Source organism: Misgurnus anguillicaudatus, unplaced genomic scaffold, assembly GCF_027580225.2.
Source record: "Misgurnus anguillicaudatus unplaced genomic scaffold, ASM2758022v2 HiC_scaffold_27, whole genome shotgun sequence".
Taxonomy (NCBI): Eukaryota; Metazoa; Chordata; class Actinopteri; order Cypriniformes; family Cobitidae; genus Misgurnus; species Misgurnus anguillicaudatus.
The window spans coordinates 1004263-1030752 of record NW_027395277.1 but is presented as its reverse complement, the minus strand read 5'-3'; the positions used below and the strand labels follow the sequence as shown (position 1 = coordinate 1030752).

The following is a 26490-nucleotide window of genomic DNA, read 5'->3' as shown; positions in this document are numbered from 1 at the left end:
TTAAGGGCGCGTTCACGCCTGCAGCTGGCCTATGTTTTTAATTGTTTCTAATGGCAGCGCCTTGCTTTTTAAAAATGCTAGCAGCTGGCGTTTTTTTCCGCGCTGAGCGCCCAGAGTTGAAACAACATTTTACTCAGCTATCCAATCACAGTGGATGAGGGGAGGGACAACCACAACAACCAACCGGCACATGGTACAACGACTAATGAACAAAACAAAAGCATCAATCAAAGCGCTTTGCTGAAAAAATGCTGGCAAGTGCCCACAGTTGGCATCTGCCCGGCGTTTAAACGCTTTGGTGTACACGCCCCTAAAGGTGCATTGACTATAGTAAAGTAGTTATGCATCTTTTGCAACTAAATTCATATGTTGATTAGTGTATTGAATATATTACTGAATATTGTGTATAAAGCAAAACTTTATAAGAGAGTTTGAAGGACAGAAATTCACATCAGAGCGCTGCTCCAGCCATAGATAGAAGGGTTAAGAGAGAGAGAGAGAGAGAGAGAGAGAGAGAGAGAGAGAGAGTCTGTGCGACTGATGTTTTTTCTGATGTCTTTGCCTGTAGCAGTGTGTGTGTTTGAGTATCTTTGCTCAGAGTCATGCTACTGAATGCACATCTCTCTCTCTCTCTCTCTCTCTCTCTCTCTCTCTCTCTCTCTCTCTCTCTCTCTCTCTCTCTCTCTCTCTCTCTCTCTCTCTCTCTCTCTCTCTCTCTCTCTCTCGTGTGCACGTTTCTTGTCACACACCACCAATAGCAGCTCGTTTTCAATATGGACCCATATGAATGGTTGTTGCTCACGTCTCTTTTGAGCTACATAGCTTTCTCCTCTCTCTCCTCTCTTCATCATCAGCCCTATGGTCTTGTGTCTCACTTTTTCCCTGACTTCTGTTTAAGACCCCGCCTCATCCAGCCCTCTCCCCTTTATTTTGTCTCACGCTTGAAAATTTCATGATACAGCTGAATGATAGATGAGTTTTCTTTGATAGCTTATTCTTGAATGTCAAAAGCAGCAACTTCTTACCCAGAAACTGCAGCGTGTAAGTACACTGTGAGTGTGTGTGTGTGTGTGTGTGTGTGTGTGTGTGTGTGTGTGTGTGTGTGTTTTTAAATCTGAGACAGGTGGTGTGATTTGAATGTTTAGTGACTTTACTAAGAGTAGTTATTTATGTGTTGATGGGTGGACAAATTAATGTTTGATTTGCTTATATGCAATCTTAATCAGTATTTTATCTTGTGTGCCAGTAAAATATCTTTAAAAATAATATGCATTTACATGCATTTGAGTTTTTGCACTGTATAACTAAAGTGAAACAGTTTGTGGACATATTACCATGTTAATACTGTAATTACTGTATTTCTTAAAATTCCATGTTAAGCAACATATATGCAAATTATATAAACATATACATACTAGCATAATATTATTATTTAAATTATATATAATTTAAATAATAATATTATGCTAGTAATATATATATATGTGTGTGTGTGTGTGTGTGTGTGTGTGTGTGTGTGTGTGTGTGTGTGTGTGTGTGTGTATAAATGGTTAAGAAGGATATGGGATTGTTTTTAGAAATATATTGATAAATGATTCCTTGAGCTTTGAATGATGACAAAATCAAAAAAGCAGTGTGTGTGTGTGTGCGTATAACTGCATAATAAATGCATGTCACATATCAAGGTCACTCATGCTTTATACATGCTATGACATAACGCATATCTGGGTCTGATGGCACGTCATGTATTTCTAAGTCTTGTGTTCATGACTCATGACGCACGTGTTTCTGTTCACATGTTCTGGATAACCTTCTTTAATGGTGTGTTCTAGAGATCAGATTGGTGCATTGATTTTAATGTGCTTTTAACTGCTCATTATATTTTGATTTAAGGTGAATCACAGAGTACTATGGTATTACCATTTGATGACATAATGTATCTATATATAGTCTAGTATATGGAAGCTTATATGAGAAGAAGAATCACTTGTTAGTTTTGTTGCGTGGCGTACTGTGGATTTAACAGTTATGTTAAGTACTACATGCTGGTTTATATAGAAATCTGCCCCATTTTCTTGTAGCTATTAGTAGTTAGTTTATATTATATGTATTATTAATTTTATATAAAACCAAATTAAGTTAAATGTATGTGGTGAGTGTGTATTGCGTGTGTGTTTTGTGTACTGCTGTCCCCTTTGGCCGACTGACTCATGTTTGTATGGCTCTATGAATCTTGGACTGTCCTTTTTGTTTAAATCAAGTCTCTTAGGGTGTGTGCACACTAAAAACGAATTGAATTATTTATATAAGGATTATTAGAACACCATACTAATACTGTGTTTGACCCCCTTTCGTGGCATTGATTCAACAAGGTGCTGAAAGCATTCTTTAGAAATGTTGGCCCATATTGATAGGATAGCATCTTGCAGTTGATGGAGATTTGTGGGTTGCACATCCAGGGCACGAAGCTCCCGTTCCACCACATCCCAAAGATCCTCTATTGGGTTGAGATCTGGTGACTGTGGGGGCCATTTTAGTACAGTGAACTCATTGTCATGTTCAAGAAACCAATTTAAAATGATTCAAGCTTTGTGACATGGTACATTATCCTGCTGGAAGTAGCCATCAGAGGATGAGTACATGGTGGTCATAAAGGGATGGACATGGTCAGAAACAATGCTCAGGTAGGCCATGGCATTTAAATGATGCCCAATTGGCCTAAAGTGTGCCAAGAAAACACCCCCACACCATTACACCACCACCACCAGCAGCCTGCACAGTGGTAACAAGGCATGATAGATCCATGTTCTCATTCTGTTTACGCCAAATTCTGACTCTACCATCTGAATGTCTCAACAGAAATCAAGACTCATCACAGTCATCTTCAACTGTCCAATTTTAGTGAGCTTGTGTAAATTGTAGCCTCTTTTTCCTATTTGTAGTGGAGATGAGTGGTACCCAGTTGGGTCTTTTGCTGTTGTAGCCCATCCGCCTCAAGGTTATGCGTGTTGTGGCTTCACAAATGCTTTGCTGCATACCTCGGTTGTAATGAGTGGTTATTTCAGTCAAAGTTGCTCTTCTATTAGCTTGAATCAGTCAGCCCTTTTTCATCTGACCTCTAGCATCAACAAGCCATTTTCGCCTACATGACTGCTGCATACTGGATGTTTTTCCCTTTTCACACCATTCTTTGTAAACTTTTTGTTATAGACCTCAGAAATGAGCTTCTCCACAGTGCCACGTCTTTTCAAATGTGCGTGCATTTGATTGGTTGTCAATGGTTTATTGTTCATTAGTTGAAAAAAAAAACGCTCAGAAAGTGATCCCAATAATATCGTTTATTGTATCTTTATCGTTATAGTGTTGGTGTGAACTTGCTAATGCAATGACACAATAATACAAGAAGATCAACAAACCATTTGCTGCTAAGGGGAATTGTTTGATTTTGAAATTTGAACATTATAATTTGAATGCTTTGTTTTTCAAACAACATGCACCCATAAAGCTTTAGGATTTGATTTGCCTATCCATTTTATTTTCGAGTTCACTTCGATGAGCTGACACCTTAGGCTGATTTGTTCCAGCAGGTCCCGTACTTTTTCACGGGTACATTCAGAAAAACCGAAAAGTGAATGCATATTTTGCCCTTGCTCCAGGAGCTTTGTGTATCCAGGACAATCACCGAGCACAGCTAGGCAGCATGTTTGAAACCCTTTGTTGTGGATAGCTCATGATATCCCATCCCTCAGCTCTCTCCGATACAGCCAGACACACACGCTCAAAGCCAGAGAGAGAGGCAGAAGGCCTGCCCAGATGATAGCCATGGGGAGAAAAGAGATGAGATAGAAGAAGACATTGAGAGCTCTGGGACACATCTCACTGCCAGGAGATTTAAACTACGCTATGGCCGTCTCCACAGTAACCACTTAACACAGATGAGACATGGATGAGTGGACGACAGGGAGGGTGTGGTTTGGTCCAAGACGATTTTTATTTTCCTCTCTGTTGTGTTCGTCCGTGTTGAGGAATCTCATTTAAAAAGTTTGCACATGCTAAACTTTCCAAGTGAAAATGCAGGAGTCTGATGGAGCGATGCAGATGTGTTATGCACGTCTTTTAAAGTTACATTATTGCATTTCTCGTAAAATAGGCAATTACGTTCTATCAGCGTTGTCATTGAATCCAATTAAACCTAGATCACTTCACTATAATAAACGTAAAGTCATTGGACATGCAGTCATTGTACCTTGGCTTTCGTTTTAAATGTATCACGACACAGAATGCTGGTTGTTGTGTTCTTTAAGGTGTTGTAAAATAAAGCTTATTCAGGGTTTTTTTCTTTGGCCATTAAACTTATCTTCAGGGCTCACATAAACCCTGTGTAAGCATCTTTTTTGTGCAGTGTTGCACATCAGATGACATTTGTCTGTATCTCCAACACAATCTTGTGGCAATTCGTAACTGTTTTATGAGGTGGCTCATTCGTATTAATTGATACAATAGGCCAGATTTACTAACTAAATGTATCTTTTGGCGATAATAAACGACTGCCAGGATTTACTAAAGACACGCACTGAAATTAACGCTGAACAGGCATCTATTTTTGTGGCTAACCTTATTGCATATGCATTTGTAGAATTTATGCGAGGAGAGTATTTACTTATTTACTAGTAAACATGATTTACTACATGTTCATCTCTTTACATGATATGAACTTACGTGCCGAGTTACAACATAATACAGCATAATAAGCAGTTTTACTTACATAACTCATTTGGGACTTTTCAACAAAATCCAGTGTTAAACAAATACACACGCAAAACTCTGTTGCTACCCGGGATAAACAAACTATATCCATTGTTTCCATAAGGCTGGCTTACTTGGAAAGTTAAACAAGGCTTTCTTCTCCTTACATCCAAAAACACACTTCTTTTGTGTCATTGTTGAGTCTTGATATAAAACAATAGTGTCAAGTGAAATGATGCTTGTGACTTCTACTCGTCGTTCTCGGTCTCTCGCTCTGATTGACATGTGGGCGTGCTTTTCCGGGGGAAGTGCCCATAAAAGGAATTTGATAAGTAACGACTACCCATGGTACGTAAGGGGTACCCATGTTCAAAAAAAATCTGAAACTTGTAGAAAATAGGAGGCGTGAGTTTTTTTGCATTTTGCATTTGTTTAGAATAAGGATTACAACTCTTAACTCATTCGCCGCCAGCCATTTTTTGAAAAGTTGCCCACCAGCTTTTTTGTGATTTTCACAAAAGTTTTACAAAATGCCTTGCCTTCCAGGAAAATTTTCTTCTTAAAATATATAAACATACAAATATATCAAATGAAAGAACAGACCATGGGAAAAAAAAACGTTTCATCCTATCTATATTTTTTTCTCTGCTTATAAACTCTTAAATAACGGTATTTGTATTTTAAAAATACACATTTTTAGCAAAAAGCTGAAATAATTACATTTTTGTAAAAAATTTTTTGTTAGAGATCAGATTCAGAACAATTATCCAAACATACACAGAGTTTAAAATTATTAAATAACGTTTTGGCTTCAGTTTGGGTAAGTGCACCATCTAGTGGATAATTGCGATAATCGATAAACGTAAAAAATTATCAGGAACATGTTTTTTAATGCAAATGTTTACTCTTAATTGAGATAACCAATCCATAACCAGCCAATAGCGGGGAAAGAGTTAAAATGCCTGCTAAGCTCTTTCGCCCAGGTGCCACTTCCACAAGGTAGTGCTTCATTCTAAAGATTTTTTCCCTGAATAATTGTACATTTTTGTACAATTGAAATTTAATTTATACAAAAGCATCACCTTGTAGGCTACAATAATAGAGATCAAGTCGTTTTTTGTCCTGTGTCTGCATGTTTAAAAAAGTGACCAGACGTCCACGTTTTCCGGGGACAGTCCCGTTTCTTGGTGTTCTGTCCCCGACTGGAGCTGTCCCTGGAAATGTCCCCATTTTACAGCACGTCCAAAACAACCAGCAAATACACTAAAAAACCCGATCAGCAGGTAGTCTTTGTAGTACCAGACCGGAGCAATCATGTAATTATTATTTTCTCCAGCAGGGGTGCCGCGAGCTACACTGATTTCTTAGTTGCGTGCCACTGATTTAGCGAAGAAGAATTTACTACGAGACACATGAGAAAGCGTCATCAAGTTATCATCAATCAAGATATGAAAACAGTCAAAGTTATCTGGGGTTAAGGTACTAACTACTCATGTTAAGTAATAAACCAATAAAGTGAACTGAGCACAGCATAGTATTGAGCATTTGTTTTGTTTAGGCTAAATATGTTTACATTTTGCATTATTTCTTCTGTTCTTAACGTTTACAATGCTATGACATCAGCTGAAGTAATGCCTGAAGTAATTTTTGATGAGATATGTCATATCTGTGCACTAAAAATAGATTTAGTCTACAGAAATTGTTCAATTAATTGAATTAGAAACACAAAATAAATATTTTCTTACTTAGTATTTTCTCCTGTTTTTATTACAAATATTCAAAAAATTCTTAAAACAGTATTCATTTCCTTGTTAAGCAAAATGACCTAAGAAAATAAGTGAAGAGTTTTGTTGCAAAACGAGATAACCACCGTTTTTTTTAATTGTTCAGAAATCTCGTTTTTTGGTTGTGCATTCCAATTCATTTCAATGCAACTGCAGTTGGTTTGTTTTGATTTAAACCTTCATAACTTAAAAAATACAGCTAAGTAGCACCATAAAACAAAATAATAACATGATAACATAATAATAAACATGTTTTCACAAAAATGTTAAAAAATGGATTTATCTCGTTTTGCAACGAAACTCTTCAAGTCTAGTTTTTAGACCAAAAATATTAAATCCGCAAAAACAAGCAAAAAATCTTAACCCATAGGCAGATTTTTTGCTCGTCTTAAGCACAAATTCACTTCAGTTTAATATTTTTGTCTTAAAGCGAGAATTTTTTCTTAGGGGATTTTGCTTATGAAGAAAATGGATCTTGATTTAAGAATTTTTAGATATTATTTTGTACTGAAAACAAGACAAAAATACTAAGTAAGAAAGTCATTTTTGCAGAAAATGTTTTGTCCCCATTTTTTAATTTATAGATAACAACAAATGAGATTTTATTGATATTTTGACTATTGAACTAGGAAATATTCCCGGTTTTCATTTTAAAAATCTGGTCACCTTAATGTTTAATACACCAAATTATTAAATGTTTTTAAATTCTGACTTCTTTTTGTATTTTTGTTGATAGAGAACATTGTGATGTATAGTAAATTTTTCTTCAATGTAAAAAGCACTCCTAAATGGCCATGTGTAACCCAGACAACAGACGACTCCGGGCCGGATCCACAACCGATCTGTGCCGAAGTCAGCGGCTCTATTTCGGATCCGGCCCTGAGTCGTCTGGTGTCTTTGTACAGTCCTGAAAGTTTGTAAAAACAAAAATTTTAAAGTGTTGCCTGGAGGTTTACAACAGTTTATAGATTAGTTTAAAGGTTATTAGCCGTGTGTAGTTTGAAGAGAAATTAAGTCTTTGTTGGAGCCGATGCCGTAGTGGGCAGTGCCACGACATATGGTGCAGACGCACTTTCGGCCTTTGCCGATCCCGTGACCTTCTTTCCATCCTATACTTTCATTTGCTTTCCTCACATTCTCTCTATCTAATGAAGGCAAAAATGGCCCAAAAACATAACTTTATAATAATAAGTTGTTGTGTAGTTGGTACAGAACGATGACAAACCTTAACCACATTTTGCATGTGGCCTTTGTTCAAGAGACCATAGTATAGATAAAAATAGACTATACTTTTAAAAAGTGTAAAGAATACTTCAAAAAGTAGTCAGGTTATGTAACTCATTATTTGTAACAGTGCTCCTTGTATTTTTAAGTCTAAAACTGAATTCAGGGCTCTGTCAATTCGCCCTTTTCAAGAGCAGAGAGGCGGACAGCATTGACTTCTATGGAGGGTTTCCACAACACCACCTACTCCACACAAGACACATTCTGTCATTCTGCCTTTCCGTTCACCCACACGATCTCTCCGTCTCTCTTGTAGCCCGTGACGCTGTCGAAAGCTAAATTGGCTATTTCCATGTAAATATGAGGCTTGCGTGTGGTTTAATTACTATGGAGATGACTTAGGACGGACCGTGTGATTTGAGCAATCAGCATCTGGGAGGAGAAGAGGGAAGGAAGGGTAATGGTACAAAAGCTGGAGAAGCCCTGGATCAATGAAGAGCTTGGGAATAACCTTTGCTTTTCTGTTCTTTGCTTTCTCCTTTTATGTTCATCACAGGGGAAGAGGAATAAACCGGGTGTGGAGTCAGTGGGCACTCCTGATTCAGGAAGAGGAAGAGGAGAAAAAAAAGCCATCAAGTAGGTGCAAGGGATTTTATTTATGTTTTCGAAACGCATCAGTCATGACAGATAACAGGTGTGTTTTGAATCAATGGAAGTCATTTTAAGTGATAACTTTATAATTCTTCGAAGTTTAGATTTGTGGGCCGATGAACTGCATTCATTCAGCAGCCGTGCTGAGCTCTCCGTAGGATTCCAGCTTTATGAATGATGATGAAGATCTGAAGTGTGTTTGCATGTGTGTGCGTTTGAGGAGAGCTCAGCAGGATCACGTTTTGATTGTCGATCGTCTTCAGATGTTTTGCATGTTTCTTGTTTATGAGATGCTTGTTCTTGGAGATGTACGCTGGTGATGATGTCTTACTTGTATTGTGGTTTGTGATGTTTTGGCTTAATGAATATCTATGCTTGCAGGTCCTTGTGTACTTTTTATGATGTGTATCAGTATCATATATTTGTTTTACAAATGAAATAACTTGCATAATAACTTTCTGTAAATACTGTAACTTTTCCAGGTGGTGTTCATCTTCCTTACGCCGTGCATTGCCTGATAAACCTTCACATTTCTTTTACGCTGTTCTTCACTTGTGTTTACCGTGTCGTTCGCTTTCCGCTCGGACCGTTTTTTATGTTTTATTGCTTTTCTTAATGGTTTGTTGTCAACAAAGAGAATGTTTTATATATTTCTGTTTATGTAAGATTGTGCTGTGTTTGCGTGACTAAAATGTTTTATTTCGCCAGGTATAATCTGCTTTTTAATGAATGTATTCCTGCTTTATGGATGTCTTTATTTCCCAGTTTGATCAGAAAGCCTTCCTCTGAAACCGCACCGTTTACGAACGTTCCTCATTTTTTCTACCACCTACTTCTCTTTCCTTGCCCTCCCTTTTATTCGGTGCTCTTTGGAAAGACAAGGGAAGCTCCTGTGATGGATCGTAATGGGAACCTACTATGACCTCTGGATGGATAGATGAATGAAATGAATAGCTGACCTGCTTTTTTCCACTGATCAGTTATGTGTGTCTCTCTGTGGTCTTTAGTGATCTAGACAGAGACTTTTGGAATAACAATGACAACAGTTCAGTACAGCAGCGATGGAGTTCATACCCACCCAAGGAGTTTGTACTAAACATTTCTCCTTATGCCCCTTATGGAGACCCTCGCCTCACACTCAAGTGAGTCTCTGGTCAAGCTGGTAAGAGACACCAACCCCAATCCCAGCCCTACCCCATCTATACTAGTGATGCGCGGGTCGGGTGTTTTTCCAACCCGCGGGTCCTGCATTTATGAAACTATTTGGCCCGCCACAGCCCACCTCGCATCTATTTAACAACCCGCCTGCACCCGTGACTATTAAATAGACATACTAATGTAAGTAGGCATTTTAATGTAAGTGAAGACTTTATTTGGTAACACTTTACATAATGGGGTGTTCATAAGACTGACGTGTCACCTTCATAATCGTGACATGACAAATGTCGTGAAAATGAAGGAGATTTTATGCACATTTATGACAACTGTCATTAAGTGTTTTTTTGTTTAATTATGTCCTTTTTAATGCAAAGACAAACCAACACATCATAACTTGTAATAAATCTGTCATAAACATGACATAGAAAAATTATCAAACTTAAGAAAATGCCTAGCTGTATGGGTTAACATTACATTAAACTGTGATTTAAATGTCATTAAGAGTGTTAAAACGATGTCAAATAATTTTAAATACCTTAACAAAATGCAACAGACACGTCAAAAGATTATACTTAACTTTATGTATGTGCACAATAGATAAAAAACTGACAAATAACAGAACTTTTTTTTTCTGAAGAACAAAACATTATTTTTAACATTATTAATTTTTTTTATTTTTTTTATTTTTTTTTATTTTTTATTTGCAGCAATATGGACCCAACGCTGCATGGCTTAACCCATTATTGTACTGTTTGTTTTCATTTCATTTTAGGTGAATCGGTCTCCAAATCCAATAAAGTATAAAGTATTTTATAAATTTTTACTATTATTTTTGAATGATTGATTTTATTTGTTAAACACATGGAGGAAACTTAAAAAAAACATTATGAACTGAAGAATATTCATGATGTTGTTATAAAACTATTTGACAGTGTAATAATACTTAATGACATTTTAATGACAAATTATATTTATACAACTGTAGTTGAGGTCAAGAAAAATATTCATGACGCTATTATAAAACTATTTGACAAAGTATTAACACTTAATGACATTTTATTGACAAATTATATTTATACAACTGTAGTTGAGGTCAAGAAAAATATTCATTACGCTGTTTTAAAATTATTTGACAGAGTATTAACACTTAATGACATTTTAATGACAAATTATATTTGTACCACTGTAGTTGAGGTCAGGAAAAATATTCATGATGCTGTTATTAAACTATTTGGCAGAGTATTAACACTTAATGACATTTTAATGACAAATTATATTTGTACCACTGTAGTTGAAGTCAAGAAAAATATTTGTGACGCTATTATAAAACTATTTAACAGAGTATTAACACTTAATGACATTTTAATGACAAATTAAATTTGTACCACTGTAGTTAAGGTCAAGAAAAATATTCATGATGCTGTTATTAAACTATTTGACAGAGTATTAACACTTAATGACATTTTAATGACAAATTATATTCGTACCACTGCAGTTGAGGTCAAGAAAAATATTAATGATGCTGTTATAAAACTATATGACAGTGTATTAACACTTAATGACATTTTAATGACAAATTAAATTTGTACCACTGTAGTTGAGGTCAAGAAAAATATTAATGATGCTGTTATAAAACTATATGACAGTGTATTAACACTTAATGACATTTTAATGACAAATTAAATTTGTACCACTGTAGTTGAGGTCAAGAAAAATATTAATGATGCTGTTATAAAACTATATGACAGAGTATTAACACTTAATGACATTTTAATGACAAGTTCAATTTGTACCACTGCAGTTGAGGTCAAGAAAAATATTCATGACGCTGTTATAAAACTATATGACCGAGTATTAACACTTAATGACATTTTAATGGTCATTTATATTTGTACCACTGTAGTTGAGGTCAAGAAAAATATTAATGATGCTGTTATAAAACTATATGACAGTGTATTAACACTTAATGACATTTTAATGACAAATTAAATTTGTACCACTGTAGTTGAGGTCAAGAAAAATATTAATGATGCTGTTATAAAACTATATGACAGTGTATTAACACTTAATGACATTTTAATGACAAATTATATTTGTACCACTGCAGTTGAGGTCAAGAAAAATATTAATGATGCTGTTATAAAACTATATGACAGTGTATTAACACTTAATGACATTTTAATGACAAATTAAATTTGTACCACTGTAGTTGAGGTCAAGAAAAATATTAATGATGCTGTTATAAAACTATATGACAGTGTATTAACACTTAATGACATTTTAATGACAAATTAAATTTGTACCACTGTAGTTGAGGTCAAGAAAAATATTAATGATGCTGTTATAAAACTATATGACAGTGTATTAACACTTAATGACATTTTAATGACAAATTAAATTTGTACCACTGTAGTTGAGGTCAAGAAAAATATTAATGATGCTGTTATAAAACTATATGACAGTGTATTAACACTTAATGACATTTTAATGACAAATTAAATTTGTACCACTGTAGTTGAGGTCAAGAAAAATATTAATGATGCTGTTATAAAACTATATGACAGAGTATTAACACTTAATGACATTTTAATGACAAGTTCAATTTGTACCACTGCAGTTGAGGTCAAGAAAAATATTCATGACGCTGTTATAAAACTATATGACCGAGTATTAACACTTAATGACATTTTAATGGTCATTTATATTTGTACCACTGTAGTTGAGGTCAAGAAAAATATTAATGATGCTGTTATAAAACTATATGACAGTGTATTAACACTTAATGACATTTTAATGACAAATTAAATTTGTACCACTGTAGTTGAGGTCAAGAAAAATATTAATGATGCTGTTATAAAACTATATGACAGTGTATTAACACTTAATGACATTTTAATGACAAATTATATTTGTACCACTGCAGTTGAGGTCAAGAAAAATATTAATGATGCTGTTATAAAACTATATGACAGTGTATTAACACTTAATGACATTTTAATGACAAATTAAATTTGTACCACTGTAGTTGAGGTCAAGAAAAATATTAATGATGCTGTTATAAAACTATATGACAGTGTATTAACACTTAATGACATTTTAATGACAAATTAAATTTGTACCACTGTAGTTGAGGTCAAGAAAAATATTAATGATGCTGTTATAAAACTATATGACAGAGTATTAACACTTAATGACATTTTAATGACAAGTTCAATTTGTACCACTGCAGTTGAGGTCAAGAAAAATATTCATGACGCTGTTATAAAACTATATGACCGAGTATTAACACTTAATGACATTTTAATGGTCATTTATATTTGTACCACTGTAGTTGAGGTCAAGAAAAATATTCATGATGCTGTTATAATTTTTTTTTGACAGAGCATTAAATAACACTTAATGACATTTTAATGACAAACTCAATTTGTATCATTGTAGTTGAGGTCAATAAAAATATTTATGATGCTGTTATAAAACTATTTGTATTCAAACTTAATGACTTTTTAATAACAAATTCAGTTTGTATCACTGTTGAAAAGTGGTCAGTTATGTTGTATTGGTTTATGTCAAGTTGTCATAACAAAGACATCTCAAACAATGTCACCTTTGCATTAAAAATTACATAATTGAACAAATGACACTTAATCACAGTTGTCATAAACGTGCATAAAAGCTCCTTCATGTTCATGACACGTGTCATGTCATGCTTATGAATGTGTCATGTCAGTCTTACTGTATGAACACCCCTTCAAGTAAAGAGTTTAATCCAGCCTAAAAGTGCTTGAAACAGCCATTAGATGTAAACTGGCAACAGCATACGCTTATAAACCATAGAAACCAGCATGGTCATATTAATAACAAGATAGGATAATGATAAACATTTTCAACATTTACAAAGCAGCGGTTGTATTCATCTGTATAGAAGAATTATAAATACCTCTACATTAGATTTAGCAGCTTAACTTTCTTTTTCTTTTTAAAAATGTAAATTCTTGACCTTGGCGCTTTCGTGATGTGAGGTCAAAGGTTTAAGGACATTACGCAAGTTACGTTGCCAGATAGACCTACGCATTGTAACCTCATCAAAGAGCCTAATAAATATGAAAATATATATTAGCAAATATTTAATAAAAGCCATAGGTTTTTTATTTTGTTTTAAACGACCCTCCCAGCAAATAAAGTGACAATTTCTTTTCCCGGAGCCCGCGGGTTATGAGACGGCCCGCGCATCACTAATCTATACCTATACCAACACATCCCATACACAAGCTCACATCCAACCCTTTGCAAAACACCCCATAAACCCATCCTTACCAAACATCCAATACTTACAGGCTCATCCAAGCTTTCAAACACATCCCTTGAACAAGCTCATCCATCTTTACGAACCCTACCCTATTCATACCCTTATCAAACCATATCCCATTATACCCATTTTAAACTAACTCTTAACATACAGTACCCATATTTAAGTTGTATTTTGATTCTTTCTGGTTCGCCCCAGCTTTTTTCTTTTTTTACCCTTGCATGCTATCTCATGCATGCAACCCTTATTAAAATCTCTAACTAACTTTAACCTAACCCTATATCATCCTATACTTAACCGTACCTTATGTCAATCCATGTCTTCGCTTGCCCCATCTAAGCTGTTACCTAACTTCACCGCATATCAACCCAAACCTAACCATATCCCATTAAAAGCATTATTCCTGGCAGGGCTGTAGTGACGAAGAGGCTGAGGCGCTGTAAACTAATACACTTGACCAGATAATGTAAACTGATTGTGATTTTGGTCAATGATGTATGGTATCTTAACTTTGTACAGTAAGACTTTTCAGCATATACAAACTATTTCATGTAGCCCAATATAAACTGACTAAGTGTCAATGTATATAAGGTAATAAAAATAAAAAAGATGGCAGGCATAATCGGATGCTAAACATCCCTCAATCCCCACAGCCCTGCCTGCCTCTTCCTTGCATCCTTTAACCCTTTCCCCTCCCTGCCCCTCCCATGGGGTGTTACCATGGAGACGGACAACCCTCCTGCTTCAGTGTCCAGCGAACAACTAACATCAACAATAACTTTAAAAGAAACAAAAGCAAAAATCTTCAGTGCCGTCTGTTATTTCTAACCCTCATTTTGGTACGTTCCTGTTGAGGGTTGACCGTTACAGTCAGATAGTGGTGTGGTAACCCCCGTTTCTGTATGTTTGACATGTTGTTATATAATGTCCTGTTTTGCCTTTGTGCTATTTAGGGCTGCACAATTTGGTTACATTATATGATGCATTGTGATTTGATTTAAATGGCGAAAATTAAAAAAAACATTTTTGCTTGGATATTAAACAATGCAGGAAGCAAAATCAAGTCTTTAGGGAAGTCACGCAGCTATCTGTACAATGCATCCAGTTATTTCAGTCATGCAAGACACGGGTCCTATCTACTTCAATGGGCAAACACAACATATTTATGACAAACAATGAAACCTGATATCAACTGTATCATAACTTTTTTTCTTAAGCTCAAATTGCACTAAAAACTTTATTCCAGTCGTTTCAGCTACTGTGCATGCGTACATGTTGGCGAGTGCCTGTATACAGCCCCTCCCCTAGAAAATTGATTGATTGATGATTGGTTCTTTTAAATGGAAGGTGGGACTTTCACGCCAGAGTGGCCATAGAGTGTCACAGGGATGATGGATTTTCTTAGGCCAACCCAGACGTTAGCGGGACACGGGTTCCCTCACCAAAAAATCCATTAATTATTCCCATAGACTTTTGGATTATTGCAAAAAATAAGTTCTGTGTTTAACAAAAGTTTATGACACTTACACATTTTGTCCAATTAGATCATCTTCACAGATAAACACAACTTTTATGAATTTTGAAGTCTAAATGCATTAACTAGAAATTTAAAGCTACCCTTTTGCTGGGTACACACCAAAAGTTTTTTTTATATCTTAAAGGTGCAGTGTGTAATTTTTAGAAGGATCTCTTGACAGAAATGCAAAATTATACAAAACTATATTGTCAGGGGTGTATAAAGACCTTTCATAATGAACCTTTATGTGTTTATTACTTTAGAACGAGATCTTTTTATCTACATACAACGCGGGTCCCCTTACATGGAAGTCGCCATTTTGTGCCGCCATTTTTCTACAGAAGCCCTAAACGGACAAATTTTTTACTAAGTTGTCTCCGATGATGACATGTTTGTCCGGTGCCAGCTACCATAGCCTCTCTATGTGTTTCAAAAGAGAGGGGTGAGCAGTGGACTAAGCCGTTGTTTGCAATTCACAACCTCACCACTAGATGCTGCTAAAATTTACACACTGCACCTTTAAATCAAAATAAGTGATAGACCTGAGGATAAAACATGAGGATAAAAAATCCTAGATTTAACCGTTTTGCACTTATAGGGCCCTATTTTAACGATCTGAAACGCAAGTGCGAAGCGCAAAGCGCAAGTGACTTTGTGGGCGGATCTTGGGCGCTGTTGCTATTTTCCCGGCGGGAGAAATAACTCTTGCGCCAGGCGCAAATCAATAAGGGGTTGGTCTGAAGTAGGTTCATTCATACGTCAAATAAACCAATCAGAACGCTATTCAACATTCCCTTTAAACGCAAGTGCGCAAGTTCCATGGCGGGTTGCTATTATTATGACGGATTTACCAGGCGCACGCCAGGAGCGGTTCACAGCCGAGGAGACCGACGTTCTTGTAAGAGCAGTCAAAGACAGAGAAGTTGTTTTATATGGGGATATGAGAAACCCGCCCAAATCAGCGTCGGTTAAACAGGCGTGAGAGGAAATAGCCAGAATTGTCTCATCAGCTGGCATCCCCATCGTTGCGCCAAGCGCTACAATGATGTCAGTAGACGGGGGAATCCCAAGCTTGCAAGCATAAATCGGGCACGCCGTGTAACGGGAGGTGGATCTGCCTCTACACATGACCTGACACCAGCAGAGGACATCGCTGCGTCCACCCTCACCGCTGAAAGCCAAGAAACGCAAGCAGTTCAACCCCAAAGTACACTTACAAATCAAGTTCATATACATTAAGGTTTCTTATGAAAACATTTTAATTATTATTTACATAAAATAAACGTAATACAGCCACACAACAAACTTATGAAAATATTTTAATCGTTATTTGCATGATAATTTTTTAACGCAGCCACACAAAATAAATAAAAACTATCACCATAATGCTCACCACTATGATTTCCTTTATCTCAAGTGTTAATATTTTTTATTGTAACAATTTATGATTTGCAAAAATAACTGTTGCATCTGTGTAGATTAGATAAGCAAAGTGTGTGCACGTTGTGCACGCTTTATATTATGGTCAAGCATGCGCTCTTAAAATAGCATAATGAACAACGCGCCACTGACTTTAGACTAGTTTTTTTTGGTCAGTGGCGCAATTGTTTTTTGAAACTGCAAAATAGCATCAGGGATGGTTTGCGCTGGAACACGCCTCCTTTTTTGCGCTGAACCGCCCAGGGAGCGCAAGTTCATTCCCTAGTCTGCCGATGAGCGTCTGTGGAGGGAAAACCCAGCTGTGCGCCGGTGCAAAATACGAATGATACATGCATCACTGACAAAGTCAATTGCGCTGGGTGCAAGATAGGGCCCCAAGTGTGTGGTGTGCCATAATGTGTCAAAGACAGCACACCACACACAAACAGATTTTCAACCAGTTTCGACTGTGAACACAGGAAATCTAGCAAAATCTCGCAAGACTTAAGAATAAGCATGGCGGACGATATGCAGGAAGAAATTTCATTAATAGTGTTTGGAATGATTTTCATAAAAAATTCAAGGAAAAAAATAAAAGGATTTGGGTGAAGTGGTGGGGACAGCGAGAACATGGTCTGTACAAGTTCACTTTGCATCAACTTCACTTTGTGCTGTGCTATGACTGCTTCAGTCTTCTATCATCTCGCTTTCTGATTGGATATTGTTTCGTTTCACGTGATAATCTCAAGAGCGTGTGCGTTTGTCCTTGGGGTTCCCCCACACATCCGGATTACTGATCGTAAATATTAAACATGTTTACAATTCGCCATCGGGGCGGCTGTGACGTTCTTCCGATCAGGTTCGGACACTCTTAACACCTACAGGTAAGGGAAAATCTGATAAGATAATCTGTAGAACTATCAAGAATCGGGACATAGCAAGGATTGTCGGAAGGGAGGAAATCAGCCTAAAATCCGCCCGATTATCTTTTGGTGTGTACCAAGCATTAGGCTACAAGCGAACTACACCACAGTCTCTCAACATCAACGTCATCACCACCAAGCTTCCGACAGCTCTTTCAAACTTTATTAAACACATTTATAAACATGTTCACTGATAAGGAAGTACTCTATGGATGAATCTTTGTTGGGAATTGTTGCATTGTTTTTGGAAACTTCATGAATGATGACGTTTAAAGTCCCAACAAAGTCTGTAGTCCCATGTGGCAACTTGTTGTCTTATGTTAACCCAAGATCTCAAATAAGGAGGCTAACCAAAACCCCATTCAAAAACCCATTGACTTTGGGACAATGGAACCGGAAGTTTTACCAACAAAAAGTTATTTTTGGAGGTGTTCACATTGGAATCAAATCTCTATGGGACGGTTTCCCGGACAGGGATTAGACTAGTCCTAGACTAAAATAAATGTAAGAGCTGTCCAAACTGAAAACAACTTGTACTGACATATCTTAAAATACATCAGTGCCCTTTGTTTTGCCTCAAAATGCACACAAGTAATAATTTTAGTACGGTATGTTTGTTTAAACTAGTTACATTTCATAATTAAACTAAGGCCTAGTCCTGGTTTAAGCTAATCCCTGTCCGGGAAACCACCCCTTTAAGTTTATCCAAAAGTGAACTGAGAAAAAAATATTATTAAATTGAATATTGGAATTTAAAAAGTGATATACTTTACACACAGTCAGTCGAAAATAGTGTATTAGAAGTAAGTGTAGCAGACAACAGAACCGAGCACAGCGCATGTTGACTATAAATGGACTGAATTAAACCTGAGCCTTTTTTGGTATAAGGGCCATATTGTGATATCGATTTTTTTTTATTTCAATTAATTGTGCAGCCCTAATACTAGAGTATCTGCCTTTCACCTTTATCTGGCTCATTTCAAATGTGTCCCTCTAGCACTTCTGATTCTTCCAGCTTCTGTTCCACAGCAGCGTCTGTAAGGTAAACCCCAACCTGCCTAATCCAACCCGCACAGATTAAATACTCCAGCGATATGCTTTAAACATACTCGTCCATCAAATCTACCACATGGACTTTCAGGCCAAAATTTTAGATTGGGGTTCAGATGGGCCGGGCTGTCTAGAAAATTAAAAATGAATTAAACATTTTAGCCGCGGTGGCTCAGGTGATTTGATTTTCTTCCCTTCCAGTCGGACAGACGTTCAGTGGTTGTTATAGCGGGCCAAAGGATGTGTTGGATTAAAACGGTGGGGTATATGCAGACCGCTGCCCAAAATTCCTCTTATTTGAGATGATGGTTGCAGATTCAAGCAAAATCAGATTCACTGCGTCTTTTGTTGCAGCGTTTGGTGCATTTAACCTTTAATTAGACTTTATAACCTTGGCTTCAACAATAGATGCTAAAAGCAGAGATATGGTGCTGGACGGGTTCCTGATATGCCTCTGTGATGCGAGGCATCGGATCGATATAAATGACATTAGTTTTGTCTAATTGTTTATATCAATAGCTTCTGCATCCTGCATGACATTTGCAAGAAAAGTAAATTGCCGTTTGCTCTCGGCTAGCGAATGAAATCTGGATTTGTGCCAATCTGCAGCCATCAGCCTCATTACGTACTTCAGAAATCTCTTTTTGCTGTTATCCTGCTGTCGTTGTTGGTGTTGTATTGTGAGTGTTTGAAAAGTAGCTGAATCCCTTCACACTTGCATGACGACCTTCACCGGGTTTAGAAACTGGTGACCGATGGCAGTGTTAAATACTTACATTTCAAAGTAACCCTTTTATTGTTAATGTGTGTCTATGAAATCTGTAACTTTTTCTGGTGTCAGTAGTGCAAAGCGTGTCACTGGGGGTGCAAATGTGGTTATTTTAAGCATCGTGCTTGTTGTAAATCCATTTTTATGCAACCTATGCACACACCGAGACGAACTACTTACAAAACCTCACTGTTCACATCTAAAAGAAAAAAGCTTAGGCGGTCCATTTGTATTGGCTCTTCGGTCACCATGCACTTCCTGAACACGCTCAGTTTATCACACGCCTGTCGTGCACACATGATTATTTATCCAAACCTGTAACCATTTCTTTCTCCCAATGTTTGTCCTGTCCTCTCTTTCCTCCTCTTTCCACCTCCCCTGCTCTCCTCCTGGTCGACCCCTCAGTGGTGCGGTGCCCGGGGGCCAGAAAGGAGCATCAGGGGGTGGATTTGGGGACGGAGGGGGGTCTTCGTGTAGTGATAGCCTGAAGAACGCGGTGACGGGGGGCGTTAAAGCTGGCAGGTGGCAGACAGTGCAAAGCCGTCTGCATTCCGGAGACTTCAAAAACGGCAAGTGAGTCAAACCCTTCGGGAAAACAAAAGATAGATAGAGAGAGCTGTGTGTGTGTGTGTGAGGTTTAAGAAAGTTAAAAATGCCTTTGTGTGGGTCTGTGCTTTGCTGAGATTCCAGGCCGCCCTGCAGTCTAATAATAGTCGAACCACTGACTCACGCACGTAGAAACACCGAGATATGGCAATAGCTCAATTTAGTCCATTATAAAACATAACAGGCAAAGCGGTGACTCAAAAAGCAGCATAGCTGGTGATATCATGCACCTGATTCATCCTGTAAATGCGATACATGAGAGACAATAACGTTAAAGCCAGAAGAGAACCAGAGAGGTCTTGCATCGCCCTGGAGGGGGTTATTTTTTCAGTAATGACTGGCTGACTGTACATTATCCAGCGTATTATGCGGCTACTTACCAAATAAAAGAGACCAAATGGATATGAAATATTGATTTGAGCTCAATGTCGACATGAAATGAAAATTGGCCCTATTTACTTTAATACGTATTGCTGGTCTTTTTGCAGACGGTTCGGTTTGGATAAACATTTTTCTATGCAAAAAAGCTCATCTTCATAATCCTTTAATTATTTTCTGGGAGGAAAAGGCAATGAAGGAAATTGGGTTCACATGAACCGATAATATTACAAGTTATTCCAGAGAGCCGTGTGATGATAACAAATGTCCCGGGTGACTTTTCAGACAGTATTTTACACGGTTCAAGCAAATCTTATGAGTTCTGAGCACCAGATTTTTCAAAAGCGTTAGCGTGCAGTAAAATTTTAATAGAAGTAATTTTAAGGACATGACTGATGGTGGAGGGACATTAAACGTGAACGACCACCAGCAAAAAATATCAGTACTGAATGTCCTGAAATTTTTAAACAATTTAGCAAATTGTAATGTGTATATGTCAGTAGTGTGAGAGAGGCAGAATATCCTAGTAAAGAAGCAAGTGTCAGTGCCTGGTAAGTGAATTATAAGAACTCCAATGCGGTACTACGACTAAGGTAGTGTGCACACCAAAGCTTTTAAAACGCCTGGAGGACGCCAAATGCCAGATGTTTTTTCAGCTGAGCGCTTTGGTAGCTGTGATACTTGAGTTGCGAGCAGGTTGGTGGTTGTGATATTTGTCCCGCCCTTCCTCCACTGTGATTGGACGGCCGTGTGAGAACTGACATTGACGAGTGGAGCTTTTCACCCAAAGTTGAATATTTTTCAACTCTCGGCGATTTCAGCATGGAAAAAATTCGCCAGCTGCTGGCTGTTTTGAAAAACGCTGCGCTTTCATTGGAACCAATTGAAAACATACGCCGGCCGCTATCGTAAAAACTTTGGTGTGCACACCCCCTAACTGGACGTGACAGCTAGGGATGCACTGATATATCGACCTTCCAGTATCTCTTGAAGCCAAAATGGAAGTGACTTAAACTGTAATTCATCAGCTGGCAACTATAGATTGGCTTCAAAAGGGAGTTAATCCCCATAGACCCTCATTTTAAAATTTTCAAAATAAATATCTTTACAGCCTGTAACCAATAGTGTTTTTGGTCTATATAGCTAATTTAGCCCTTCATGACAACAGTAAGTGAGTTGACTTTTTGTTACTCGTCCTTTTAAATTATATTAGGCCTTAAAGCATTAAGGGCGTGGCCACTTGAGTGACAGGTGAACTGACGCTGCTTTCACTACTGTGCTATGCGTGTGTGCCACCCAGGCCCGGATTAACACAGTGAAGTGCCCCAGGGTGACCAAATTTCAAGTCCCCCCCCAAAAAAAATTATACATTATATTATATATATATTATATTGAACTCTAGTCATTCAGGGCTCCAGACTAACTTTTTTGTTATTAGGAGCACTGTAGCCCCTGACTGAAATTTTTAGGAGTGCTAGCAGAAAATTTAGGGCACACCTTAAATCTGCCTGCAATGCAATTTTTCAAATTTTTTCCAAAATAACTGCATTACTGAAAAATACTAAATAGACTTACTTAACTCTATGCAGTTGCTGCACATGTCATATGCACAATTGATGAAACTTTTAGAATAGGCAATTATGAAACCAAGAATTATACAACCCCTTTAACTAATTGTAGGCATAAAATACATACACATACAATAAGTTATAATCAGATAGCATACTGTAATGTGATGAGTGGCCGGGCAATCTACATACTTGTATCCTTTACATGTTTCTCATGTTTTATCCGGTTTTCCCTAACTGGGCATTGATGTCTGAAACCTTTATTCTCATCTATAATGTTATTGGTGTTAATGTAGGCTAAAAGTTCTCCCGCTCTCTTTGTCTCTCATCTCTGCAATGTTTAATTTTAAACCTCGCGGTTCTGAGTGAGATGTGTTGACTTTACCCTGGCTGCGTAGACCCATCGGTACAATCGACTGAGCGCATGGTGACATAAAACTATATACGCGTCATGCAAATGAGCATTTAAAATCCGATCGCGCATTCCGTAGTTTTGTCACGGGTGCCCGCACATGCGCGAGTACTTATAAAAAAACAACATTTTGGCTGCAGTCTGGAGCCCTTGGTGCCCCCCATTGGCTGGTGCCCCAGGGCACTCGCCCAATCGCGTCTATGGATAATCCGGCCCTGGTGCCACCCACGTTCCGCCTCTTTGCCCATTTTCGGTTATATGAAAGTGATGTGCCACCAAGATGGTGATGGCAGGCTCCCCCATCTTTTGGCTTCAAAAAACAAAGTCCTTCTTAGGGTAATCCGCACCGTTTTGTTGTAGAAATATCCACATTTAAAACTTTTGGATAGCCATTTGGATTTCTTTGCGGAAATATTTATGCACATTTTTTTAACGAAGGACGTGGACCCCGCAACTTTACTGTTTAGCAGCTGGAAGATATAAGACATTTTCTAAAATAACTGAAAATGTGTTCATCTGAAAAATGATGGACATCTGCATCTCGGACGGCTTCGGGGTGAGTAAATCATGGGTTTAATATCATTTTTGGCCAAACTATCCCTTTAATTTTATGCAATATCAGATATCCGCCATGTTATTCTGTCATCTTTTCTCCCCTTTTTTCCAAACATCGACAAATGCCATTCCTCCTCCTCTTCAGAATGCAATAAATCTGCTCAACAAATCACAGCGCACCATTCCACGCATTGTAAACGATAATGGCGGCACTTTGGATACACACAGAATCCTAGTTCACTTCATCTACTTTGTACTTCATGATTAACAAACAAACAAAAACAAAATAATACTTTTGATGGCATTGCCAAACCTGTGGTGGTTTTCTGTGGCGAGAAACGTAAGCCATCAAAATCAAATAATTTACGTGAGAGGCACTCGGGAGAAGGAAAAATGTCGGCTGTTGCTTGTTTTCACACGACAGCATCAAGCTTCTGTCATGTTAACACATTGACCTCAGGGGATCTTATGAAAAACTTTATTTTACTCAAAGTCAATGAAAATTGAGCAGGACAAAGTAAGTGTTTTGATTAATGCAATTAATGTTTAATCAGTGTATACCAATTTAACATGGCAAAGATGAATGCACATTTATATATTGACTCAATAGATTTATAGCATTTTGAAAAAAAAGTTTGTCATTGATTTATTGCATTTTGAGGATTTTTTACTGAAATTAGTCAAAATGGATGTATTATGTTTTGGAACCAAACTCTTTATATAGTTTAGGTTTGACGTTGACAGAGAGTACAAGGAATATTCATACAGGGACTTAATGACCTAATTAACGAGTTTCACGGTCAGGGAAGGAACAAAGACATGACATCAAGAAGAAACCAAACAAAAGGCATCCAAAACAAAAGAGAAAAGCATTACAGTCTTGTGCGTTAAACTGAATGACATCCACAAACTGCCGGTGTTGCACACACATACACACGAGGGGCTCGGTTAAAGTTTTCTTCACACCCTTAGCTAACACCTTCCTTTCTTTTACCATTTCACAAATTCTGTCTCTGTCTCACATCTCTCTTCTCACACTCCTTCCATACCACCGGTCCTCGATCTTCTCGTTTTCTCTCTCAGCACGCCCTCCGTTTTTCTCCGTCGGTAATTGGATTCTATTTTAAGGCAGCTATATGTGTCTGTCTCTTGTGTTTGTGTCTCACATCCCTTTTTTTCTGTCTCTCTCTCTCTCTGCATCCAACATTCACCCACTCTTGTTTTTCCTACAAGTTTTTGTTGCCCTTTTCCAGTTAAGCAGCACTTTAAAGTCAACAAGGAATCAAATTTGACCCTATTGGTAACGGGTGATTCATCAATGCATGGTATTTCCAAAAAACAAATGTTTTTATAATCTCTCATTAAATTTAATAACATCCTCCAGGTCCTTTGAGGGCTTGGGGTTAATTTTACTTTTACGCATTTGGCAGATGCTTTTGTCCAAAGTGACTTATAGTGCAATTACACAGTATACATTTTTAACAGCATGTGTGTCCTCTGGGTTCAAACCCACTACCTTTTGCGCTGCTAACTCAATGCTCCTCCACTGAGCTATACAGGAGCACCATATAGCTTAAATTCCTGATCCCATAACCTTTCCTTTGCATTCGGCTCCCGGAGTCCCTCCGAAATGCTTCACTATTTAATGGCTTGTTAACAATGTTTACAGACACCAGGTTGCTTAGATCAGACCAGCTGAAAAGGTGAGGAACATCAGGGACATGTTTAACGGTGTGAAGAATGAGTCATGCTAGCAGCTCAGGTGAAAATCAAGCTTCAAGTTTCAGAAGTGAATTTGACACAGTTTTGAAATTGCAAAGTGTGAAACAGGGTTAATCACGAGGGGAGCGAAAAAGAGGACAAAAGAGTGACGAATAAAGACGTCGTAGTTGGTTGGCTGTTAAGGGGACACAGGGGGCCGTGGTATTACTTAAAACCAGTGTCGCATGAAACGATGAGCGAGTTAAGACACAACGGAGAGAAGAGGGATGTGTGTGGACTTGGGAAATAGACAAGTGTAGAAGTGAGGGACCGAGATGGGAGGCTCTCAAAAGACCAAAAAACAATCTCCTGGAAGAACGGGTGGCGGGAGACTGACACCACACACACCGCGGCAGACACACAGTCGATCCGGACACACATCGCGATTGTGTCAGTCACGCGCAACAGCAGGACGTAAACAGTCCTCGCAGACGCACATGCATGCTCACCGTTCGCTGTCCGCTCAAGGGAGTCTCGCTCGAGCAGCAAACGGACATCCGCAGAGTCACACGCACGTAGACCAGGGCGGCTGCGGTCTCTTTTGTTACTTGTGCTACGGTGGTTACTGTCTCTGTTTGATTCTTCTTTCCTTTTTTCTTCTTGTCCTCCTTTCCCCGCCCACATCTCACCCTACGTCTCCTCCTGCTTCTCCTCCTCGTTCGCCCTCTATGCCCGACGACACCTCGTTTGATGACTTCTTTTCGCTATCTTTCTCACCTCTGGCTGTTCCCTTCTGCCCCCATCCTTCTCTGAACTTCTCCTCCTCTTCCATGTCTCTCCTGTCCCCCACCAACTCCATCGGTCTCCTGCATCTGGATTCTGACCTTTCCTTCAACCTGTCATCTTCATGCCCCTCTCCATCTCCTACTTCTACTCAAACCCCATCCAAATCCACCCCCAAACGTTCTCCTTCTACCTCGCCCCGCCCTTTTGTTCTCGTCCCACCTTCTCTCCTCCTACTTCCTCCCCCCTCCATCTGTCGTTCTCGCTCGTCCTCCTCTCGCTCCTTGCCCACCTTCTTGCTCTGCCCCCACAGTTTGGCCGACCACGGCCTCTCTTCAGCCACGACCTTGGACCACATTCCCGCGGGAGCGACGCCTCGTCCCCGTACTCTGTTGCGGCAACAGAGCCTCCAGCAACCGTTGATTCAGGTTCCGCCCCCGAGTTTGGCCAGCAGGTCGCCCATTTCCCAGAGTCTGGGTCATTTGCACACCCAGCCGGGCAATGGTGCGGGTGGGGGCGCGGGACCTGGGGGAGGGGGCGAACCTGGAGGTGGGGCTCAACGAGGTGGGCCTGGCACACGAGCGGGTGGCGGAGCTTCACGCTATAGGTCGGGAGGTGCCGGGGGGCGAGCCAATCGTGGGAACCCTGGCAGCCTGGATCACATGATGGGGCAGATAAAGACTCGAGGCCTGGATGTTAAATCTTTCCTGTAAGTCACTTAATGTGTGGGGTCTGTTGTGTGATTTGTGCATGCCTGTATTTTCCTGGATTGGTTTTTCCAAGTCATTTCCCATCTATTACATTTATTTATCAACTGTAGCATTTAAGTTATATCAAGTGTTTCACAGCTTAAAGGTTTTAAAAATCAAAAAGCTGTTTAAGAACGAACAAGCTCTCATTGCATATTTACCTTCATGTTGTTTCAAACAGCAGCTTTTTAC

At 38.4% G+C, this 26490-nt stretch overlaps 1 protein-coding gene across 5 annotated transcripts in view; it reads left to right on the top strand.

Moving 5' to 3' along the window:
• The window catches only part of LOC141362494 (synaptotagmin-7-like), a 128119-nt gene that overhangs the window by 63774 nt on the left and 37855 nt on the right, over positions 1–26490 (top strand). The window contains exons 3-6 of one of the 5 annotated variants that reach the window (XM_073864653.1): positions 8311–8390; positions 9413–9547; positions 19952–20119; positions 25863–26258. In XM_073864653.1, the coding sequence (XP_073720754.1) occupies positions 8311–8390; positions 9413–9547; positions 19952–20119; positions 25863–26258 (779 nt within the window). Of the gene's footprint in view, positions 1–8310; positions 8391–9412; positions 9568–19951; positions 20120–24646; positions 26259–26490 lie in introns of those variants that run through there. The other 4 variants (XM_073864655.1, XM_073864654.1, XM_073864651.1 and 1 more) reach the window with 4 other exon arrangements.